Source organism: Pristiophorus japonicus, chromosome 1 (assembly GCF_044704955.1).
Source record: "Pristiophorus japonicus isolate sPriJap1 chromosome 1, sPriJap1.hap1, whole genome shotgun sequence".
Taxonomy (NCBI): Eukaryota; Metazoa; Chordata; class Chondrichthyes; family Pristiophoridae; genus Pristiophorus; species Pristiophorus japonicus.
In genome coordinates, this window is record NC_091977.1 from 343,892,149 (window position 1) to 343,911,749 (window position 19,601).

General features: G+C 49.3%; 1 protein-coding gene across 5 annotated transcripts in view; it reads left to right on the forward strand.

Annotated features, from left to right (window-relative positions):
* Nucleotides 1-14,109: 14,109 nt before the first annotated feature.
* LOC139273284 (CLIP-associating protein 2-like) overlaps nucleotides 14,110-19,601 on the forward strand; it is a 650,606-nt gene continuing 645,114 nt past the window's right edge. For all 5 annotated transcript variants that reach the window (XM_070889996.1, XM_070889987.1, XM_070890014.1 and 2 more), the window contains exon 1: nucleotides 14,110-14,706. In XM_070889996.1, the coding sequence (XP_070746097.1) occupies nucleotides 14,506-14,706 (201 nt within the window). In that variant the 5' untranslated portion in view covers nucleotides 14,110-14,505. The remainder of the gene's footprint in view (nucleotides 14,707-19,601) is intronic.

Here is a 19,601-nt window from a genome sequence, read left to right on the forward strand (position 1 = left end):
GTCCAGGACGACATCTTGGTTACAGGTCGGGACACCGTCGAGCACCTGCAGAACCTGGAGGAGGTTCTTAGTCGGCTTAATCGTGTGGGGCTCAGGCTAAAACGCTCGAAGTGCATTTTCCTGGTGCCTGAAGTGGAGTTCCTGGGGAGAAGAATCACGGCAGCTGGCATCAGGCCCACCGATTTGAAGACGGAGGCAATCAAGAACGCACTGAGACTACAGAACGTGACGGAGCTGCGGTCGTTCTAGGACTCCTGAACTATTTTGGTAACTTCTTACCGGGTCTTAGCACAGTGTTAGTGCCCTAAATTCTTTACTGCGTAAAGGAGATGAATGGGTATGGGGTAAAAGCCAAGAAAAGGCCTTTGAGAAAGCTAGGAAGCTGTTATGTTCAAACAAATTGCTTGTGTTGTATGATCCATGTAAACGTTTGGTACTAGCATGTGATGTGTCGTCGTACAGGGTCGGGTGTGTATTGCAACAAGCTAATGAATTTGGGAAATAGCAACCGGTTGCTTATGCATCCAGAAGTCTGCCTAAGGCCGAGAGGGCCCACAGTATGATCGAAAAAGAAGCATTAGCATGTGTTTACGGGGTAAAGAAAATGCATCAATATCTGTTCGGGCTCAAATTTGAATTGGAAACCGACAATAAGCCGCTTACATCCCTCTTTTCTGAAAGCAAGGGAATGCATCGGCCCGCATCCAGAGATGGGCGCTCACGTGTCCGCATACAACTACGCCATCCGCCACAGGCCAGGCACAGAAAACTGTGCCAATGCTCTCAGTAGGCTGCCATTGCCCACCACAGGGGTGGAGATGGCACAGCCCGCAGATTTAGTTATGGTAATGGAAGCATTCGAGAGTGAGCAATCACCTGTTACCGCCTGACAGATTAGAACCTGGATGAGCCAGGACCCCTTACTGTCCTTAGTAAAAAACTGTGAGCTCCACGGGTGTTGGTCTAGTGTCCCATTAGAGATGCAGGAGAAAATAAAGCCGTACCAGCAGCGCAAAGATGAAATGACTATACAGGCAGACTGCCTCCTATACGGTAATCGGGTCGTGGTGCCAAAAAAGAGCAGGGACACTTTCATCAGGGATCTCCACAGCACCACCCAGGCATCGTAATGATGAAAGCGATAGCCAGATCCCATGTGTGGTGGCCCGGTATCGATGCAGACCGAGAGTCCTATGTGCTCAAATGTAATACATGTTCACAGTTAAGCAATGCACCCAGGGAAGTGCCACTGAGTTTATGGTCCTGGCACTCCAAACCGTGGTCCAGGGTCCATGTCGACTATGCAGGCCCATTCTTGGGAAAAATGTTCTTAGTGGTGGTCGATGCATACTCCAAATGGATTGAATGTGTGATAATGTCGGCAAGCACGTCCGCTGCCACTATTGAACGCCTACGGGCCATGTTTGCCACGCACAGCCTGCCTGATGTCCTTGTAAGTGACAATGGTCCATGCTTTATCAGTGCCAAGTTCAAGAAGTTCATGACCCGCAACGAGATCAAACATGTCACATCTGCCCCATTTCAACCAGCGTCCAACGGTCAGGCGGAACGAGCAGTTCAAACAATCAAGCAGAGCTTGAAAAGGGTAACTGCTCACTGCAGACTCGCTTATCCTGAGTCCTGCTTGGTTACCGCACAAGACCCCACTCGCTCACTGGGGTCCCTCCCGCTGAACTGCTCATGAAAAGGGCACTTAAGACAAGGGCTCTCGTTAGTACACCCTGATCTACACGAACAGATAGAGAGCAAGCGGCTTCAATAGAATACATATCATGATCGCGCAAATGTGTCACGCGAAATTGAGATAAAAGATCCTGTATTTGTGTTGAACTATGGACAAGGTCCCAAGTGGCTTCCTGGCACTGTTTTGGCCAAAGAGGGGAGTAGGGCGTTTGTGGTCAAACTCTCAAATGGACTCACCTGCAGGAAACACTTAGACCAAACCAAACTCAAATTTACGGACTATCCAGAGCAACCCACAATAGAGTCCACCTTTTTCGACCCTCCAACACACACACAAGTGGCAACCGATCCAGCGGTTGACCACGAAGCAGAACCCATCAGCCGCAGCAGCCCAGCAGGACTCACCACCCCCAGCAGCCCAGCAAGGCCAGCTGCATAGCAGCCCAGTGAGGGCCCAACAAACGACTCACCGAAACCAGCATTTGCACTGAGATAATCAACCAGAGAAAGGAAGGCCCCAGATGGAATCACATTGTAAATAGTTACTCTATTGATTTTGCGGGGGGGAGGGGAGCGGGGGGCGGGGGGAGGGGGTGTGTGGGGGGAAGTGTTGTTTTCTATGTAAACCTGTAAATACCATGTCTAACCACCAGAGGGCTTATCCCCTGGAGTCCGAAGGGATCCCACAATCCCTTGGGAGCACCTGTATATAAGGAGGTCTCACAGGCTGGAGAGGCACTCTGAGATCTGTAATAAAGGACTATAGTCACACCTTACTTTGAGCTTGCAGTATCTCGTCTGACTCTTTATTCAAGACATGACAGCCACCACAGCAGAAGAACCCTCTCTTAAAAAGTTCTATTTTTATCTTTACAGAGGAAGATGTCACAGATCAACTCGAGAAAGGTCACAAACTGGAGGAGGTGTGCAAAGTAGGCTGCAACTAATAGCCGTGGAACAGAGGATCGCTGATATGATTAAATCTTACAAGTGAAGATCAACCACCAATGTGGACACTGGGCCCAGGCTACTGAGCGAGGGTAAGCCCTGCAAATTGTACAGTCTGGGTTGGCATTATGGTCTTTGAAAAGAGCCTGCGCTATGTGACCTGCGTACTCATGTCACCCTGCCCCCTCTGCCCTCTCCCCTGCTGCTAACCAAACATCTGCTCGGTTATGTTTTGCAGATGTTGCACATCAGGAAGAGACAGAAGCTGAAGCAGATGATCAGGAAGCCGTCAGTTCAGCTATTCTTCATCAACTTCAAGACAAGGATGAGCTGGACAATGAAGGGCAGCAGGAAGACCCCAATCAGGAGACGGTTACATTGGAATTGGAGCTGGTGAATCCCCTGAGGATGCCAAGCCCTTTGCTGAGTGATACAACCGACGCGACATTCCATGGGGTACAGTCTGAGGCTGTGGGTCCCAGTGGGTTGCAGTAAGCCACACCTGGGAGACGGCCGAGGAGGGTGGGAAGGAAAGCTCAACCTGAAATGCAGGATGCAGGGGACATAGGACAGCTCATGGGAATGAGTAGAGAGAGCACTGAGCTAACGAGATCGCTCCTGAACACCATGGGTGGGGTGAGGGTAGAATTAGCGGAGCTGTCAGTAGAAGTAGCAACACTGTCTGGAGGACTGGGAGCAGTGACGGGACAGATTAGGGAGGGGATGTCGGAGATTAGGGAGTGATTGTCGAAGATTAGGGAGGGAATGTCGGAGGCAGCTGATGCAGTGATGGGACAGATTAGGGAGGGAATGTCAGAGATAGTTGGTGCAATCGGTGGACACACCCAGGCTGTCATTGCCCAAAAACAATTGGCAGCATCAACTGCTGACACTCACTTTCCAAACCCCAGACCAACCTCAGGTAGTGTGCCGCGGGTTGGTTTGGTCCACAGGCTGAAGAAGAGTCCAAAGAGGAACCCAGGCCTTCCACAATGCTGTCCGTTATGTCGGTCCCTGTCCAACCCCACCAACAACAAATGCGCCTTCGTGCAGAAAGCAGAAAAAACCTTGGGGTCAGGGTGAGGAAGCAGAGGTCTCAGACAAGGTCTGAGGCACGGGAAGGGGTAGAGGCAACAACAGGGGCAAGAGGGGTGCACAGCGCTAAGGTCTTTGAATAAGGGGGAGGAGAGATGGCTGTAGCTAGAGTTTGTTTGTTTGTTATTGCTACTTGTTGTTTTCTTCATTGAAAAGTTCCGTTTGATACAATTTTTTAAATTAAAGTTAAGTAAAACTGTACAAAAGTTTAATAAACCTAATTAATTAAAAAATTTAAGCAGACTCCTGTCCATTATTTTTTGAATGAAAGCAACATAAACCATCACAACATTATGTACATTATCATGTACATTATTTTTTGAATTAAAGTAATATTACGTACATTATCTGCATATTTTTTCACACTTACGGGTGCAAAGAGTCAACACTGTCAGGCCGTTTAGCCTTCAGGCAGCAAAGCGATCACGGATAAGCCGCTGACACAAGTTTCTAGCTATGACTATTGGTGCACGAGGCCGCCTCCTCTGCCGTCATCCTGCGGGTTGAGGCGGTGGCATGGGTTCGTCTTCCTCCTCCTGCTGCTAGTCCTCTTCCTCCTCCTCCTCTTCATCGTTGTCAGCTCCTCATCCTCCTCTTCCCCCCGCCCCCCCCCGATCCCTTCTCCCCTCAGGAGGATCGTCAATGTCCAGTGCCTGGCCCCTCATGATGGCCAAGTTGTGCAGCATGCAGCACACGACAGTGAACTGACCGACGTGGTTCTTATTAATGTAAGCTTAATAATCCCATAATCCCTTGAGAGCACAGATATTTAAGGAGGCCTCACAGGTTGGAGAGGTACTCTGGAGACCTGCAATAAAAGATTAAGGTCACACTTTACTTTGAGCTCACAGTGTTCAGTCTGACTCTTTCTCTATATATAACAACTGGCGACGAGATACAGATAGCGAACCCAAAGATGCAGAGAACAGTGGGCATCCTGGAGAAATTCTCGGAGGGAAATGATTGGGAAACTTTTGTGGAGCGACTCGACCAATACTTCGTGGCCAACGAGCTAGATGGGGAAGAGAACGCTGCCAAATGAAGGGCGATCCTCCTCACCGTCTGTGGGGCACCAATGTATGGCCTCATGAAGAATCTGCTCACTCCAGCGAAACCCACGGAGAAATCGTACAACGATTTGTGCACACTGGTCCGAGAGCATGTGAACCCGAAGGAAAGCGTTCTGGTGGCGAGATACCGGTTCTACACCTACAAAAGGTCTGAAGGCCAGGAAGTGGCGAATTATGTCACTGAGCTAAAACACCTTGCAGGACATTGCGAATTTGAAGGACATTTGAAGCACATGCTCAGTGACTTTTTCGAACTTGGCATTGGCCACGAAACCATACTTTGCAAACTTTTGAATGTAGAGACCCCAACATAGAAAATAGGTGCAGGAGTAGGCCATTCGGCCCTTCAAGCCTGCACCGCCATTCAATGAGTTCATGGCTGAACATGCAACCTCAGTACCCCATTCCTGCTTTCTCGCCATACCCCTTGATCCCCCTAGTAGTAAGGACTATATCTAACTCCTTTTTGAATATATTTAGTGAATTGGCCTCAACAACTTTCTGTGATAGAGAAACACAGTCAGTGGAACAACCTTGAGTAAGGCCAGGGCTGTGGAATAACCTTGAGTAAGGCCATATCGATAGCCCAAGCGTTCATTGCCACCAGTGACAACATGAAGCAAATCTCTCAGCACACAAGTGTTGCTACAAGTACTGTGAACAAAGTGATGTTTTTGAATCGTAATGCACAGGGCAGGTCACACATGCCTGCAGCTGCACGTCCGCAGATGTCTCAGAGTCCGCCATCAAGGGTGATGAATGCAAGGCCATTAACACCTTGTTGGCGCTGCAGGGGTGATCATCATTTCCATTCATGCCGATTCAAAGGGTATGTTTGCAAGGGCTGTGGAACAATGGGACACCTCCAATGAGTGTGCAGGCGAACTGCAAATCCTGTTAAACCAGCAAATCACCATGTTGCAGAGGAGGACAGATCCACGGAGGATCATGACGAACCAGAGCCTCAGACCGAGGAGGCAGAGGTACATGGGGTGCACACATTCACCACGAATTGTCCCCTGATAATGCTGAATATTGAACTAAATGGACTCCCGGTGTCAATGGAGCAGGACATGGATGCGAGCCAGTCCATCATGGGCAAAAAGACTTTCGAAAGATTGTAGTGCAACAAGGCCTCAAGGCCAGTCTTAACTCCAGTTCGCACGAAACTAAGAACTTACACAAAAGAACTGATTCCTGTAATCGGCAGTGCCACCGTAAAGGTCTCCTACGATGGAGCGGTGCACAAGCTACCACTCTGGGTGGTACCAGTTGATGGTCCCACGCTGCTCGGCAGGAGCTGGCTGGGAAAGATACGTTGTAACTGGGATGACGTCCGAGCGCTATCGCTCGCTGACGACACTTTGTGCGCCCAAGTCTTAAACAAATTTCATTCGCTGTTCGAAACAGGCATTGGTAAATTCCAAGGAGGAAAAGTGCAGATCCACCTAATTCCAGGGGTGCGACCCATCCATCACAAGGCGAGAGCAGTACCGTACATGATGAGAGAAAGGGTAGAGGTCGAGCTAGACCGGCTGCAAAGAGAGGGCATAATTTCACCGATCGAGTTCCAACAAGTGGGCCAGTCCTATTGTCCCAGTCCTCAAGGGAGACGGCACCGTCAGAATCTGTGGCGATTACAAAGTAACTATCAATCGTTTCTCCCTGCAGGACCAATGCCCACTACCAAAGGCCGACGACCTCTTTGCAATGCTGGCGAGAGGAAAGACATTCATGAAGCTGGATCTGACTTCAGCCTACATGACGCAGGAACTGGAGGAATCAACGAAGGCCCTCACCTGCATCAACACGCACAAAGGTCTTTTTGTTTATAACAGATGCCCGTTTGGAATCCGATCAGCGGTGGCGATATTCCAGAGAAACGCGGAAAGCTTAATGAAGTCGGTCTCCCACACCGTAGTCTTCCAGGCCGACATCTTGGTCACAGGTCGGAACACAGTCGAGCATCTGCAGAACCTGGAGGAGGTTCTTAGTCGACTCAACCGTGGTGGGGCTCAGGTTAAAACGCTCAAAGTGCGTTTTCCTGGCGCCTGAAGTGGAGTTCTTGGGAAGGAGGATTGTGGCGGATGGCTTCTGGCCCACCAACGCGAAGATGGAGGCAATCGAAAATGCACCAAGGCCACAAAATGTGACGGAGCTGCGGTCGTTTCTGGGACTCCTGAACTACTTTGGTAACTTCTTACTGAGTCTCAGCACACTGTTAGAACTATTGATGTCTTACTACAAAAAGGTAATGAATGGGTTTGGGGCAAAAGTCAAAAAAATGTCTTTGTAAAAGCGAGAAAATTGTTATGCTCAAACAAATTGCTTGTGTTGTATGATCCATGTGAGCATTTGGTACTAGCATGTGATGCGTCGTCATATGGCGTTGGGTGTGTATTGCAACAAGCTAATGATTTCGGGAAACTGCAACCGGTTGCTTATGCATCCAGGAGTCTGTCGAAGGCTGAAAGAGCCTGCAGCATGTTTGAGAAAGAAGCATTAGCTTGTGTCTATGGGGTAAAGAAAATGCATCAATACCTGTTTGGGCTAAAATTCGAATTGGAAACTGACCATAAGCCACTTATATCCCTGTTTTCCTAGAGTAAAGGGATAAATACCAACGCATTGGCCGAATCCAGAGATGGGCGCTCACATTGTCCGCATACAACTATGCCATCCGCCACAGGCCAGGCACAGAAAACTGCGCCGATGCTCTCAGTAGGCTGCCATTGCCCACCATGGGGATGGAAATGGCGTAGCCCACAGATCTAGCCATGGTTATGGAAGCATTTGAGAGTGAACAATCACCCGTCACTGCCCGGCAGATCAAAATCTGGACAAGTCAGGATCCCTTATTATCTCCAGTCAAAAGCTGTGTGCTTCACTGGAGCTGGTCCAGTGTCCCAGCGGAAATGCAGGAAGAGATAAAACCGTTCCAGCGGCGCAAACATGAAATGTCTATACAAGCAGACTGCCTTCTGTGGGGCAATCGAGTAGTGGTCCCCAAGAAAGGCAGAGACATCTTCATCAATGACCTCCACAGTACCCACCCAGGCATCGTAATGATGAAATCGATAGCCAGATCCCACGTGTGGTGGCCCGGTATCGATGCGGACTTAAAATCCTGCGTTCACAGATGTAATACATGCTCACAGTTAAGCAATGTACCCAGGGAGCCGCCGCTAAGTTTATGGTCTTGGCCCTCCAAACAGTGGCCTAGGGTACATGCCGACTATGCAGGCCCGTTCTTGGGTAAAAAGTTCCTTGTGGTTGTAGACGCGTATTCCAAGTGGATTGAATGTGAGATAATGTCGGCTAGCACATCCGTTGCCACTACTGAAAGCCTGCGGGCCATGTTTGCCACACACGGCCTACCCGATGTCCTGGTGAGCGGCCACGGGCCATGTTTTACCAGTGCTGAGTTCAAAGAATTCATGACCCATAACAGGATCAAACATGTCACACCTGCCCCGTTTAAACCAGCATCGAATGGTCAGGCAGAGAGAGCAGTGCAAACCATCAAGCAAGACTTGAAGAGAGTAACTGAAGGCTCACTGCAGATTCGCCTATCCCGAGTCCTGCTTAGCTACCGCACGAGACCCCACTCGCTCACTGGGATCCCACCTGCTGAACTGCTCATCAAAAGAGCACTGAAGACAAGGCTCTCGTTAGTTCACCCTGATCTATTCGAACAGGTAGAGAGCAGGCGGCTTCAACAAAGTGCATACCATGATAGCGCAAATGTGTCACACGAGATTGAAATCAATGATCCTGTATTTGTATTGAATTATGGACAAGGTCCCAAGTGGCATCCCGGCACTGTCGTGGCCAAAGAGGGGAGCAGGGTGTTTCGGGTCAAACTTTCAAATGGACTCATTCACCGGAAATACTTGGACCAAATCAAACTCAGATTCCCGGACTATCCTGAGCAATCCACCTTGGACCCTACCTTTTTTGATCTCCCTACATACATCAGTGGCAACCGGCACCACGGTTGACCACGAAGCAGAACCCATCATCCACAGCAGCCCAGCAGGGCCCAACCCACCAGGCAGCCCAGCAAGGCCAGCTGCACAGCAGTCGAGCGAGGGCCCAACAAATGATTCAACAATACCAGCTTTCACACCGAGAAGATCAACCAGGGCAAGAAAGGCCCCAGATCGACTCACATTGTAAATAGTTACATTATTGGCTTTGGCAGGGAGTGTTGTTATATATGTAAACTTGTATTTACTCTGTACAGTCACCAGGGGGCTCATCCCCTGGAGTCCCAAGGGATCCCATAATCCCTTGGGAGCACAGGTATTTAAGGAGGCCTCACAGGTTGGTGAGGCATTCTGGAGACCTACAATAAAAGACTAAGGTCACACTTTACTTTGAGCTCACAGTGTTCAGTTTGACTCTTTCTCCATACATAACAGTGGTGAAGGGCGTATTGCAATGTGATCCAGGCATCGGAAACGCTGCTTCAGTATGCCAATTGTCCTCTCTAATGCTCCGTCTCATTCTGAGCGAATGTTGTACGACGCTCTGGCACAGTGCGGGGATTGCGTCGGTGCCGGGGGGGTCATAAATCAGGTGGCGAGCCCATACCCTTTGTCCCCGAGCAACCAGCTGTGCCCTTCTGGCAGCTCCTGGAACATCGCAAATTTAACACTCTCACGTAGGATGAAAGCATCATGGATGCTACCGGGTATTTGGCATCCACTGCCATGATCCGATGCAGATCGGCACAGATGAGCTGGACATTTAGGGAATGGAACCCTTTCCTGTTGCGATAAACCTCAGAGTCGTCCAAAGGTGCTCTCAAGGCGATTTGGTACAGTCGATCGCACCCTGTACCTTTGGGAAGCCAGCAATTCTGGAGAACCTCACAGTCCTGTCTCGCATTGCCTGCGTGGTCATAGGGAAATTGATGAACTGGTCCCTTTTGGCATACAGTGCAGCAATCACCTGTCGAATACAGCAATGTGTGGCGTGCTTCGAGATGCAGCACATGTCCCCAGTTGCTGCTTGAAATGAGCCAGAAGCATAGACGGCGTGCTGCAGTGACCTTCACTTCCACAGGTAGGGCAGTCCTCCTGCCACTTCTTGGCTGTATGACTGCCCTGACTAGCTGGCAGATCTCAATGATGATCTCCTTTCTAAATTGCAGCCTGCAAATGCAGACGGAACCGTCGAGTTTTGCGGCGTGGGCGCCAGTTTATGGAGCTACCTGCGGCAGGTGTGGAGGGAGGAAAGCGGTGTCCGCCAGGCTGGAGCCGGGTCCCAGCCGGTCCCTGAGACTCGCCCTGTGACCAGCATGAACTTTACGGCCCATGTCACCTGGACGCAGCCCCAGGATGGTGACCTTTCATTCCGCATCTACCCTAAACGTCAAGCCCGGAAGCATTTCTGAAACCTGCTCCGGGGTCATAAAAGGAGCGGTGAGCGGCGACCATGGGCAGCGTGGTGGCCCCGACCTGCGAGAGATGATCAGCAGCAGGTCGGGGCCATAAAAGGAGCGGTGAGCGGCGACCATGGGCAGCGTGGTGGCCCCGACCTGCGAGAGACCATCAGTGGCAGGTCGCGGCTACAAAAGGAGCGGCGAGCGGTGGCCATGGGCAGTATGGCGGCATACCACTGCAAGTTGCAGCGCGAGCTGGTGCAGCAGGGCGACAGCAGCAAAGAGGTCCAGGTCACTGATTGGAGCATGGGCAGGTACAGCAGGAGCGGCGAGAGATCGTAGTGGGATGTGATCTGGTCGCAGGAGAGGCGTGAGTTCAGGGCCAGAAGAGGCGTGGGCCCAGGGGCAGCACTGGCCAACCCACACTGCGATATGTGTGCACACTGGGCCCATGCAACAGAGCAGGTCTCCAGTCGTCTTGGTTAATCCTTGCCACTGGACCAAGACCTAGCTCTGTCAAGCCCGTGTGATGGCTGGTGTGCAATGGCCACCACACGTTAAAAAAATCCACGCACAGGCATCTTCCACCCTTCAGGATGTAGTTCGGCACCTGGAATATTAGGTCCTTCATTGAAATACCTGTGAACTCATCCTTTTTTTGGCATGAAAGCAAGTCATCCTCGTTTCGAGGGACTGCCTATGATGATGAAACCAACCTTACCACATGAGACATCGTACTATTTGCACCCATAATTATTATGCTTAATTTTGTTATTCTTGTTATTGTGAGACAGTACTTACTGAAGCACAGCTCACACACTTTTGCTGGGTGACGATCTAGTAGAATGGACCACACCCTGGACTGCGTGCATGTGCAACACTAAGCTCTGTCTCTATGGAGACGCAACGCACAGCGATTTATGGCACGAAGAGTTTTTGCCGAAAGTGTATATTTGCTACTGTGTTCTGCCATCTCCAATGCACAGTTCGGAGTGCATGCGGTCAGGATCGCTCCCTCGGCCGGACAGAAACACATGAGCTTGGCGCTTATATTCCACCCGCCCCCCTGGGCTTCTTTACAACTGAGCCCAGGGCGGGGGGTAATGCGGGGGATGAAATCCAAGCACTATCTCCTGTGCTTGTGTCTGGCCGAGGGTGTGATCTTGCCGCCAGCTGGCCAGCACTCCTTGGACCCGTGCCTGGAGCCCCGTGAGCAGAGATTTTGTGGTGGGGTGGAGTCACAATTTGCCTTCTCACATCACATGGAAAAAATTAAATTTCTAACATTCTGTGGGAAAAATTAACTTCACGAGTTATTTTCCGAGTTCCCTCTGCAAAAATCAGCATGAATTTGTGTTTTAAACTGTTTTCTTCCCTCGCTCCAAAAACTCAGAAATATACTCAGCGCCGATTTCCTTAAGTTAACGTAGGATTTTTCTGATCGGTACTTAAGGCCACTGTGCGGCGTCCTGAAAAAAATCAGTGCTGCCGAAAATCAATTAAATGGCCAAAAAGGGCCAAAAGCAGCATGGAAATCAGTTTTCAACCAAACCTACGACAAAAAATCCGCCGTTGACAGTCGCCGCCAGCGTACAAACTTTGAGGAAAGTTGCAAAATCAAGATTGCTGAAAAAAAATCAGCGGACGCCAAAAAAACGGCGCCCAATGGTGGTGAAAATAAAGCCCACAGAGACATATAATAAAATGTCTCAAGGTGCTTCATAGGAGCGTAATCAGACAAAAATTGACACTGAGCCAAAGAAGGAGACATTAGGACAGGTGATCAAAAGTTTGTTCAAAGAGGTAGGTGTTAAGAAATCTCTTAAAGGAGAGATAAATGGTGAGGTGGAGATTTTTAGGGGTGGAATTCCAGCGCTTCGGGCTAAGACGGCTGCCAATGGTTGGGTAAGGAAGTGTGGATACATAAATGGCCAGAGTTGGAGGAATGCAGCATTCTTGTAGAGTTGACGGGCTGGAGGATGGTAAGAATTTTAAAATTGAGGTGTTGGTGAACTGTAGCCAATGTAGGAAAGCGAGCACAGGGACAATATACAGAACGTCAGTCAGTATCTGCAGAAAAGAGACAATGGGGCGATATTGCATGCCAGTTTGGCGCTGGTGACAGTGCAAGGCAGAAGTTCCTGCGAAAGGCGCAGAAGTCCTGCCCCGTATATTCAGGATGACCACCCCGAGAACAAGTGGAGCACAAAATATCGTGCTCCACTCGCTCTGTGGGGCACAAGCAGGGCTCCATGAGGGGCACTGCGCGGATGTGTAGTGCTGCCGGGGAGGGCCAAGCTGCCAACTCTGCGGGGTAGAAACGGGTCCCTACCTGGATCACTAGGGAGCGGGGTGCCGTGGCAGAAAGATCGCAATACGGACCCCTGGATTGAACAAGAAGGCCACGATTGGTAAGTCAGCCATTTTTTTTTTCAATTCCCCTTTTGGAAGAAGACAATGAGTGTCTAAGGAGCTTGGGGAACCAGTAACCCTAGATTCCAGACACACAGAATGCAGTAAGGCGAGTGGCCTGCAGCTCCCTGAAGTTGTTGCTGACACTGCCCAGTGCAGCTTCAGGGGACACTGCTGAACTTTCACTCCAGGGCAAAAACAGGTCGCTGCATCCAGTAATGCCTTGTCATCATCGGCACAGCGGAGCGGGGCGCTAGCGGTTGCCGCCCCGCTAAACTCACGTGAAATTTTGCAGGAGTCATTTGCGCCAAGTTAGGGGAGTTACAAACGCCCCGAATTTCACCCAAAATGTTTCAGACAATTACTCTTAATTAGCTTGTATGGTCTCCAAATCTCCAGTATACAATTTTCTTTCTTCAACTTCCAATTTCTAGTAATTTTTTTTAAAGATTAAATCTATTTTACTCCCATGGCACATATGTAGGGAAATGGTTGAATCAGGTAACAACTGCTTGATCCTGAAACTGATCTGAGCTGGCTGGATCCGTGCAGTTAATCAGAGAAATTTACAGCACGGAAGGAGGCCATTTCGGCCGATCGTGTCCGCGCTAGCTGACCAAGAGTTATCCAGCCTAATCCCACTTTCCAGCTCTTGGTCCGTAGCCCTGTAGGTTACAGCACTTTAAGTGCACATCCAAGTATTTTTTAAATGTGATGACGGTTTCTGCCTCTACCACCCTTTCAGGCACACTACCCTCTGGGCGAAGAAATTCCTCCTTATATCTCCTCTAAACCTCCCAATTACTAGTTGTTGACTCCTCTGCCAAGGGAAACAGGTCCTTCCTACCCACTCTATCCAGGCCCCTCATAATTTTATACTCCTCAATCAGGTCTCCGCAGATCCACTGAAGTGTGACTCATTCGGAACCAGCGTCTCTTAGTTTTTTTTCTTAAACACAAATCAGCAATTGACAGTTCTATTGTGCAGATGCTGCCCACTGAATGACAAAACACACAACGCAGACTGTGTCGCCGGTGTACACGGGTAATGCCACACCGAACTTCCGGGGTGCGGTTTCCATGGCCACCGAAGCACTTCGCACGGCAGGCGCGTGCGCAGGCATGACATTGCCCTCGCATTCATAGGGCGTTCAAGCAGTGCCTGCAGTTTAAAAAAATATTATTCTTACTTTTCGATGTTGGTTCCAGTTTAATATCGTGAATGAGTAGTACATGCAAAAACTGCGAACGGTAGTTTTTCACTTTGCTGCTGTTGCAGACCGCTGTGTCACAAGCAGTCTGCTGGACAGCTCTGCGTTGCGCAGGACCCCCTCTCCCTCTCCTGAGTTTGTTTTCAAACGGAGACACGCCGCGAGCTCCAGCACGCGCACGACGGGCGGCGATTGTCGCGTCGAAGCAGCGCTTTAGCGCGCCTGCGCACACCGGCGCTGCGTGAGGCGGGTGGACGGGGACGTTCCCATAGCGGGGGAGGGGGATGAGACGCCGGGGCTCGTCACTGGTCGGAGCGGCGTCTGCTCCGCTTTATTTTTAATTCGTCTTAAGGGCGAATTGCAGAGTTGAAGGGAGAAAATTGGTTTTTTTAAAGGGATTGTATGAGCCTGGTGTGAGGAAGTGCTGCTGCGACTCGAGTTGCTCAAAGAGGGAGGAGGAGGAGGCTAGAAGGAGTAAAAGGCCTGGACCAGGGCGAAGGACTCGCCACTTGACCGAGAATTGCAACAGGGCTGGTGGTTTAAGGCAGCGGGCACCCGCGCAAGCTCGGCTTTCTTTAGAGGCTGCAAGAGGTGGAAAGTGTCGCCTGAAATCAAGGCAGGTGGTGGGGAGGAGGGTGCAACTTTGTGAGACCCCCCCACCCCGGCCCGAGCAGACATGGAGCCCGAATGCAGCTTGGACTACTTCTCGGAGCAGGTGGCGCAGAGGGATGTCAGTCGGCGGCTGCAGGTCGGCCAGGAACTGATCGATTATCTGAGCGACCCCAGGAGGTCCACGGACGTGGATCACGACCAGAAACGGGCGCTGGACGGCATCGTGGACGAGCTAACAGGATGGGTGAATAGCAGCAACTTCAAGGTAAATGGAGGCGGAGCGCAGCAAGGCTGCTGAAGTGATGCCCTACACCCCGCCGAGTAATAATGCTCATCCTCCCGGCACACCGCCCCACCACCCCTTTCAAGCTTCATGTGGTGCATGACTCCACATCCTTCCGGAACTTTGCAGCAGGATCCTGCCAAGGAACTCAGCTGTTATGGGGCAGGGCTTACTTGTGGCAGCAGTTGGGATCTCGTTTGGGAGCTGTTATGATTGCCACAATGGTGGTTTGCAAGGATACATTTCAAGAACATGTTAAAATGTGTGACAATAGCAAGCAGAGATTTCAGGAAGGATGCACGGGCGAGGCTCTGAAAGCCTCTTGGGACCCGAGGCATCACCATGATCCATTTGGGAGGGCGAATGAGTCAAGTGCCTGAGTTGAAATCTGTAAGATTGCTTAATTCACTGATGTACTTGATGCAGTACCCAGTACGCTGCGAGTTGCAAAGTATCTGGGGTAGTTGAGTTTCCTGGTGTCGATATCCCTGCTGTGCTGCAGTATCCAGTAACATGCAAAATGTTGCGCCGCTTTTGGGAAAGTGGAATCTACAAATGTTTGTATCCCTGTTGTGTAGTTGCTGCAGTATATTGTAACCTGCAAAGTGTCACACATTATCTGGAGTGGAGTATGCTCGTGTCTGTGTCACTGTTGTGGCATTAATGCAACTATACAACTTCGTTGTTTTTTAGCTACAACGGGGCGATTTTATTTCCATAGTTAGAAAATGCTATTTTGTAACAAAGAGCGAGCCTAAGTTTCTTTTTATTCTGGTGTGTATAGATGCGACATTATTTGGCAAGTTAAGTGAACGGTCGTTACAGATAAAAGTAAAGACTGTTGATCGTGTCGTGGAAGTTTTTGCAGGTTAACTAATTTCATAACAGTGACACGTCTTGGCGAGTCGATGGAAAATGATACCTTGCGGTCCAAATTTAGAACGAAGTGAGCAGCTAAACTGTAATTGCAGAATCCAGCTCAGCATCTTGAGCTTTCCTTGGAATTCCTTGTTTTGAGGTGGTGGTTAACAGCAAGCAACGGTTTGTGTTTGACTATTGCCAGATTTTTTTTTTAAATGGGTAATTTTTATTAACACCATAGAACTAGAAATGTTAAATGTTTTCTTTAAACATTGGTCCTTCAAATTACGTTTTATATGCACCACCTAATATATCAATATTTAATAGGCAAGGCAAATACAAATTTGCTGACTATATTTCAAGTGTAACAAATACATGTCAATGTAATGGATTGGTGCTCAACTTTTTGGTGATTTGAAGTGATTACCTTGTTATCTGAAAATCTTCACAGTTACACAGTTCATATTCTGTTTGCTTTGCCAGTTTTGCACAAGGTGTGTAACATTTTGGGGTTTAAAATGAAACTGCATCAAATCTTTGAGACTTTAGTTTGGAATGCTGTTAATGTGAAGATCTGGACACTAATTTGCTGTCCTTTTTGGCTATGTAGTACAATCTCGTGCTCCAGTGTGCTGTGCTATAGACAGTATAATACAGAACTGTCTGACTTGTGACCTGACTATAATTCTCCTCCTCCTCCATCATTATCATCATCATCATCATCATCATAGGCAGTCCCTCAAACGAGGAAGACTTGCTTCCACTCCTAAAAGCGAGTTCTCAGGTGACTGTACAATCCAATGTGGGAATTCTAGTCTCTAACAGGTGGGGCAGTGGTTGAAGGAAAAGGTGGGTGGGGAGTCTGGTTTGCCGGACGCTCCTTCCGCTGTCTGCGTTTGATTTCTGCATGCTCTCGGCGACGAGACCTGAGCTGCTCAGCACCCTCCCAGATGCTCTTCCTCCACTTTGGGCCGTCTTGGGCCAGGGATTCCCAGGTGCCGGAGAGGATGTTGCACTTTATCCAGGAGGCTTTGAGAGTGTCCTTGAAACTTTCCTTTGCCCACCTGGGGCTTGCTTGCCGTGTAGGAGTTCAGAGTGAAGTGCTTGCTTAGGGAGTCTCGTGTCGGGCATGTGGACGATGTGGCCCGCCCAACAGAACTGGTCGAGTGTGGTCAGTGCTTTGATGCTGGGGATGTTGGCCTGAGCGAGAACACTGATGGTGTGTCTATCCTCCCAGTGGATTTGCAGGATCTTGCGGAGGCAGCGCTGGTGGTACTTCTCCAGCGCTTTGATGTGTCTACTGTATATATAGTCCAGGTTTCTGAGCCAAATAGGAGGGTGGGTATCACTGCCCTGTAGGCCATAAGCTTGGTGCCAGATTTGAGGTTCTGGTCTTCAAACGCATTCTTCCTCAGACGACTGAAGGCTACGCTGGCACACTGGAGGCAGTGTTGGACCTTGTCATCGATGTCTGCCCTTGCTGATAGTAGACTCCCAAAGGATGGAAAATGGTCCACGTTGTACCGTGGATTTTGATGACCGGGGAGGGGGAACAGGCAGTGCTGTGTGGCGTGGTCAAGTTGGTGGAGGACCTTTGTCTTCCAGATGTTTCGTGTAAGGTTCATGCTTTCGTATGCCTCGGTAAAGATATTGACGATAGCTTGGAGTTCGGCCTCTTAATGTGCTCAGACGCAAGCGACATCCATGTACTGTAGTTCGATGACAGAGGATGGGACGACCTTGGATCTAGCCTGGAGGCGACGAAGGTTGAACAGGTTCCCATTGGTTCTATAATTTAGTTCCACTCTAATGGGGAGCTTGTTGAGAGTGAGATGGAGCATTGCAGCAGGGAAAATTGAGAAGAGCGTTGGTGCGATGATGCAGCCCTGTTTGACCCTGGTCCGGACGTGGATTGGGTCTGTGGTGGATCTGTTGGTCAGGATCATGGCTTGTATGTCATCATGGAGTAGGTGGAGGCGGATGACAAACTTTCGGGGGCAGCCGAAATGGAGGAGGACGCTCCATAGTCCCTCACGGTTGATGGTGTCAAAGGCCTTTGAGGTCAAAGAAGGCCATGTATATTCTCAACCTCCGCCATGTCATCAAGGAAACAGTCAGATAATGGTCAGATTCCCTATAGAGGAAGGAAGGAAAAATCTGATGACCAAAAGTGATCCAGGGTGATAATACTGGCTGATTTAAAGGCATTGACAGAGGCCGTAGAGAAGTTGTGGATTTGCTCCAGTGACTAGGAACAAATGGGTTGGTGGAGAGGGAGAGAAATTGGAAGAGGAGAAAACATTTGAGCGGGTGGATACAAACATTTGCTTGGAAGAAAAGCTTATTTGGAAGAGCTACATAATATCAAGTGCTGGTTAATTTGCTGAAATCAGTATCCGAAATGAAGACCAAGGCTACTAATTTATGATGACTGCATCAAATCCTATTTTATTGCATTTTGATTCTGGAATTTTTAGCAGTGTTTTGGGAATCACATTCTTTGCCTCTGCTCATCTTTCTGTTAAAGCTACAAACCAGTGGCCATGTGATCAAGACTAAGTATCAGGCGTTGCAACCTACCCCACAAATTGTTAATTCTCGAGTGCTACATAACAGCTTGTATAGCGCCTTAAACGTAGAAAAACGTCCCAAGGCGCTTCACAGGAGTGTCATAAAAATTTGACAAACTATGGGCTCATTTTCCCCAATGCTGTTTTTTTTTTGCGTATTTGAAGAGTTAAGCCTGGTTTTTTGGGGCCCAACCACGGCAAAAAAAATGTTAACGTTTCCCTGTTCTAATTTTTGAAATTGGGGCCGTGCAGCCTGTCCTTTTGCGTTGGGGGAGGGAGCGGATAGCAGAGCCTAATGTATGCGCCAAAAACAGGATACCCCCCCTTCTGCACATGTGCGGGAAAAAAAATGATGTTTTTATATGTTACTGGTATGGGCGCGCATGCCCAGTACACCACCTGGTCTACATTCAGCCATTTTTAATGAGCCAGTTGTATGTGAGAACTTTAATTCTGAGTGGAAAAAAATCGGAGCTGCAATATGCAACGCTGCTCAAGGACCAAGAATTTCTCACAGGATGAAGCTGAGGCCCTGGTTACTGTAATTAGGATGGCACGAGTTGGACACCAGCAGAGGTCGAAGAAATGCTGGAACCAACTTTCACAAGATTACTGTGCAATGGTGACCACCCGGTGTTCTGGAGGCCAGTGCATAAAGAAGTGAGTAATATTTTCATTTATTCACTGGAATTGAAATCGTAAATGTGACCATCTGTATGTCCCATCCAGCAGAAAGACACCCTCTCTAAAAAGTTATATTTTTATCTTTGCAGAGGAAGATGGCACACAACAAAAGGGAAAGAACTCGAACAGAAGGAGGCCTGGCAAATCTGCACCCACTGACGCCCTTGGAAGAGAGGGTCGCTGCTTTGATGGGTCCTGCCTGGAGAAAAGCAACCACCACTGCACAAGCTAGTCCCACACTCGTGGGAGAGGGTAAGTCCTGCAAATTACACAGTCTGGCTTTGCTAAATGTTAAGTATTGCACGGGCTAGCCATGCTTCGGTTAATGGGCATGTTTCCATCAGCTACGCTTCGGTTGATGCAGTGTATTATTATTCATAGTGTTCCTTCAAATGAGCCTGCTGCCTGCGCTGTGTGAGCCTACACATGCCACCCTGCCCCCTCCTCTGCTGCTAACCATTTTTCTGTTCTGTTATATTTTGCAGAACTTGAGGCCAACCCTGACTAGACTGAAGCCGATGCAGAAGAAGAATCGGACGTGGACGAGCCTGAAGAGAACATTTTCCAGACCAAGAGCATGAGGGGGCGGGGGGTGGTGGGGATGAAGTCCTCACTGTTGTACTCAGTCTGGAGGAGGCGCTGGTGCCGCCCATTTAAGGTGCCAGCCTCTTTACTGAGTGGTGCAAGTGTTGGGACATTTCATGGTTTCACATTGTCCGAGGCTGCGGGTCCAAGTGGGGTGCAGCGAGCTACACCCAGGGT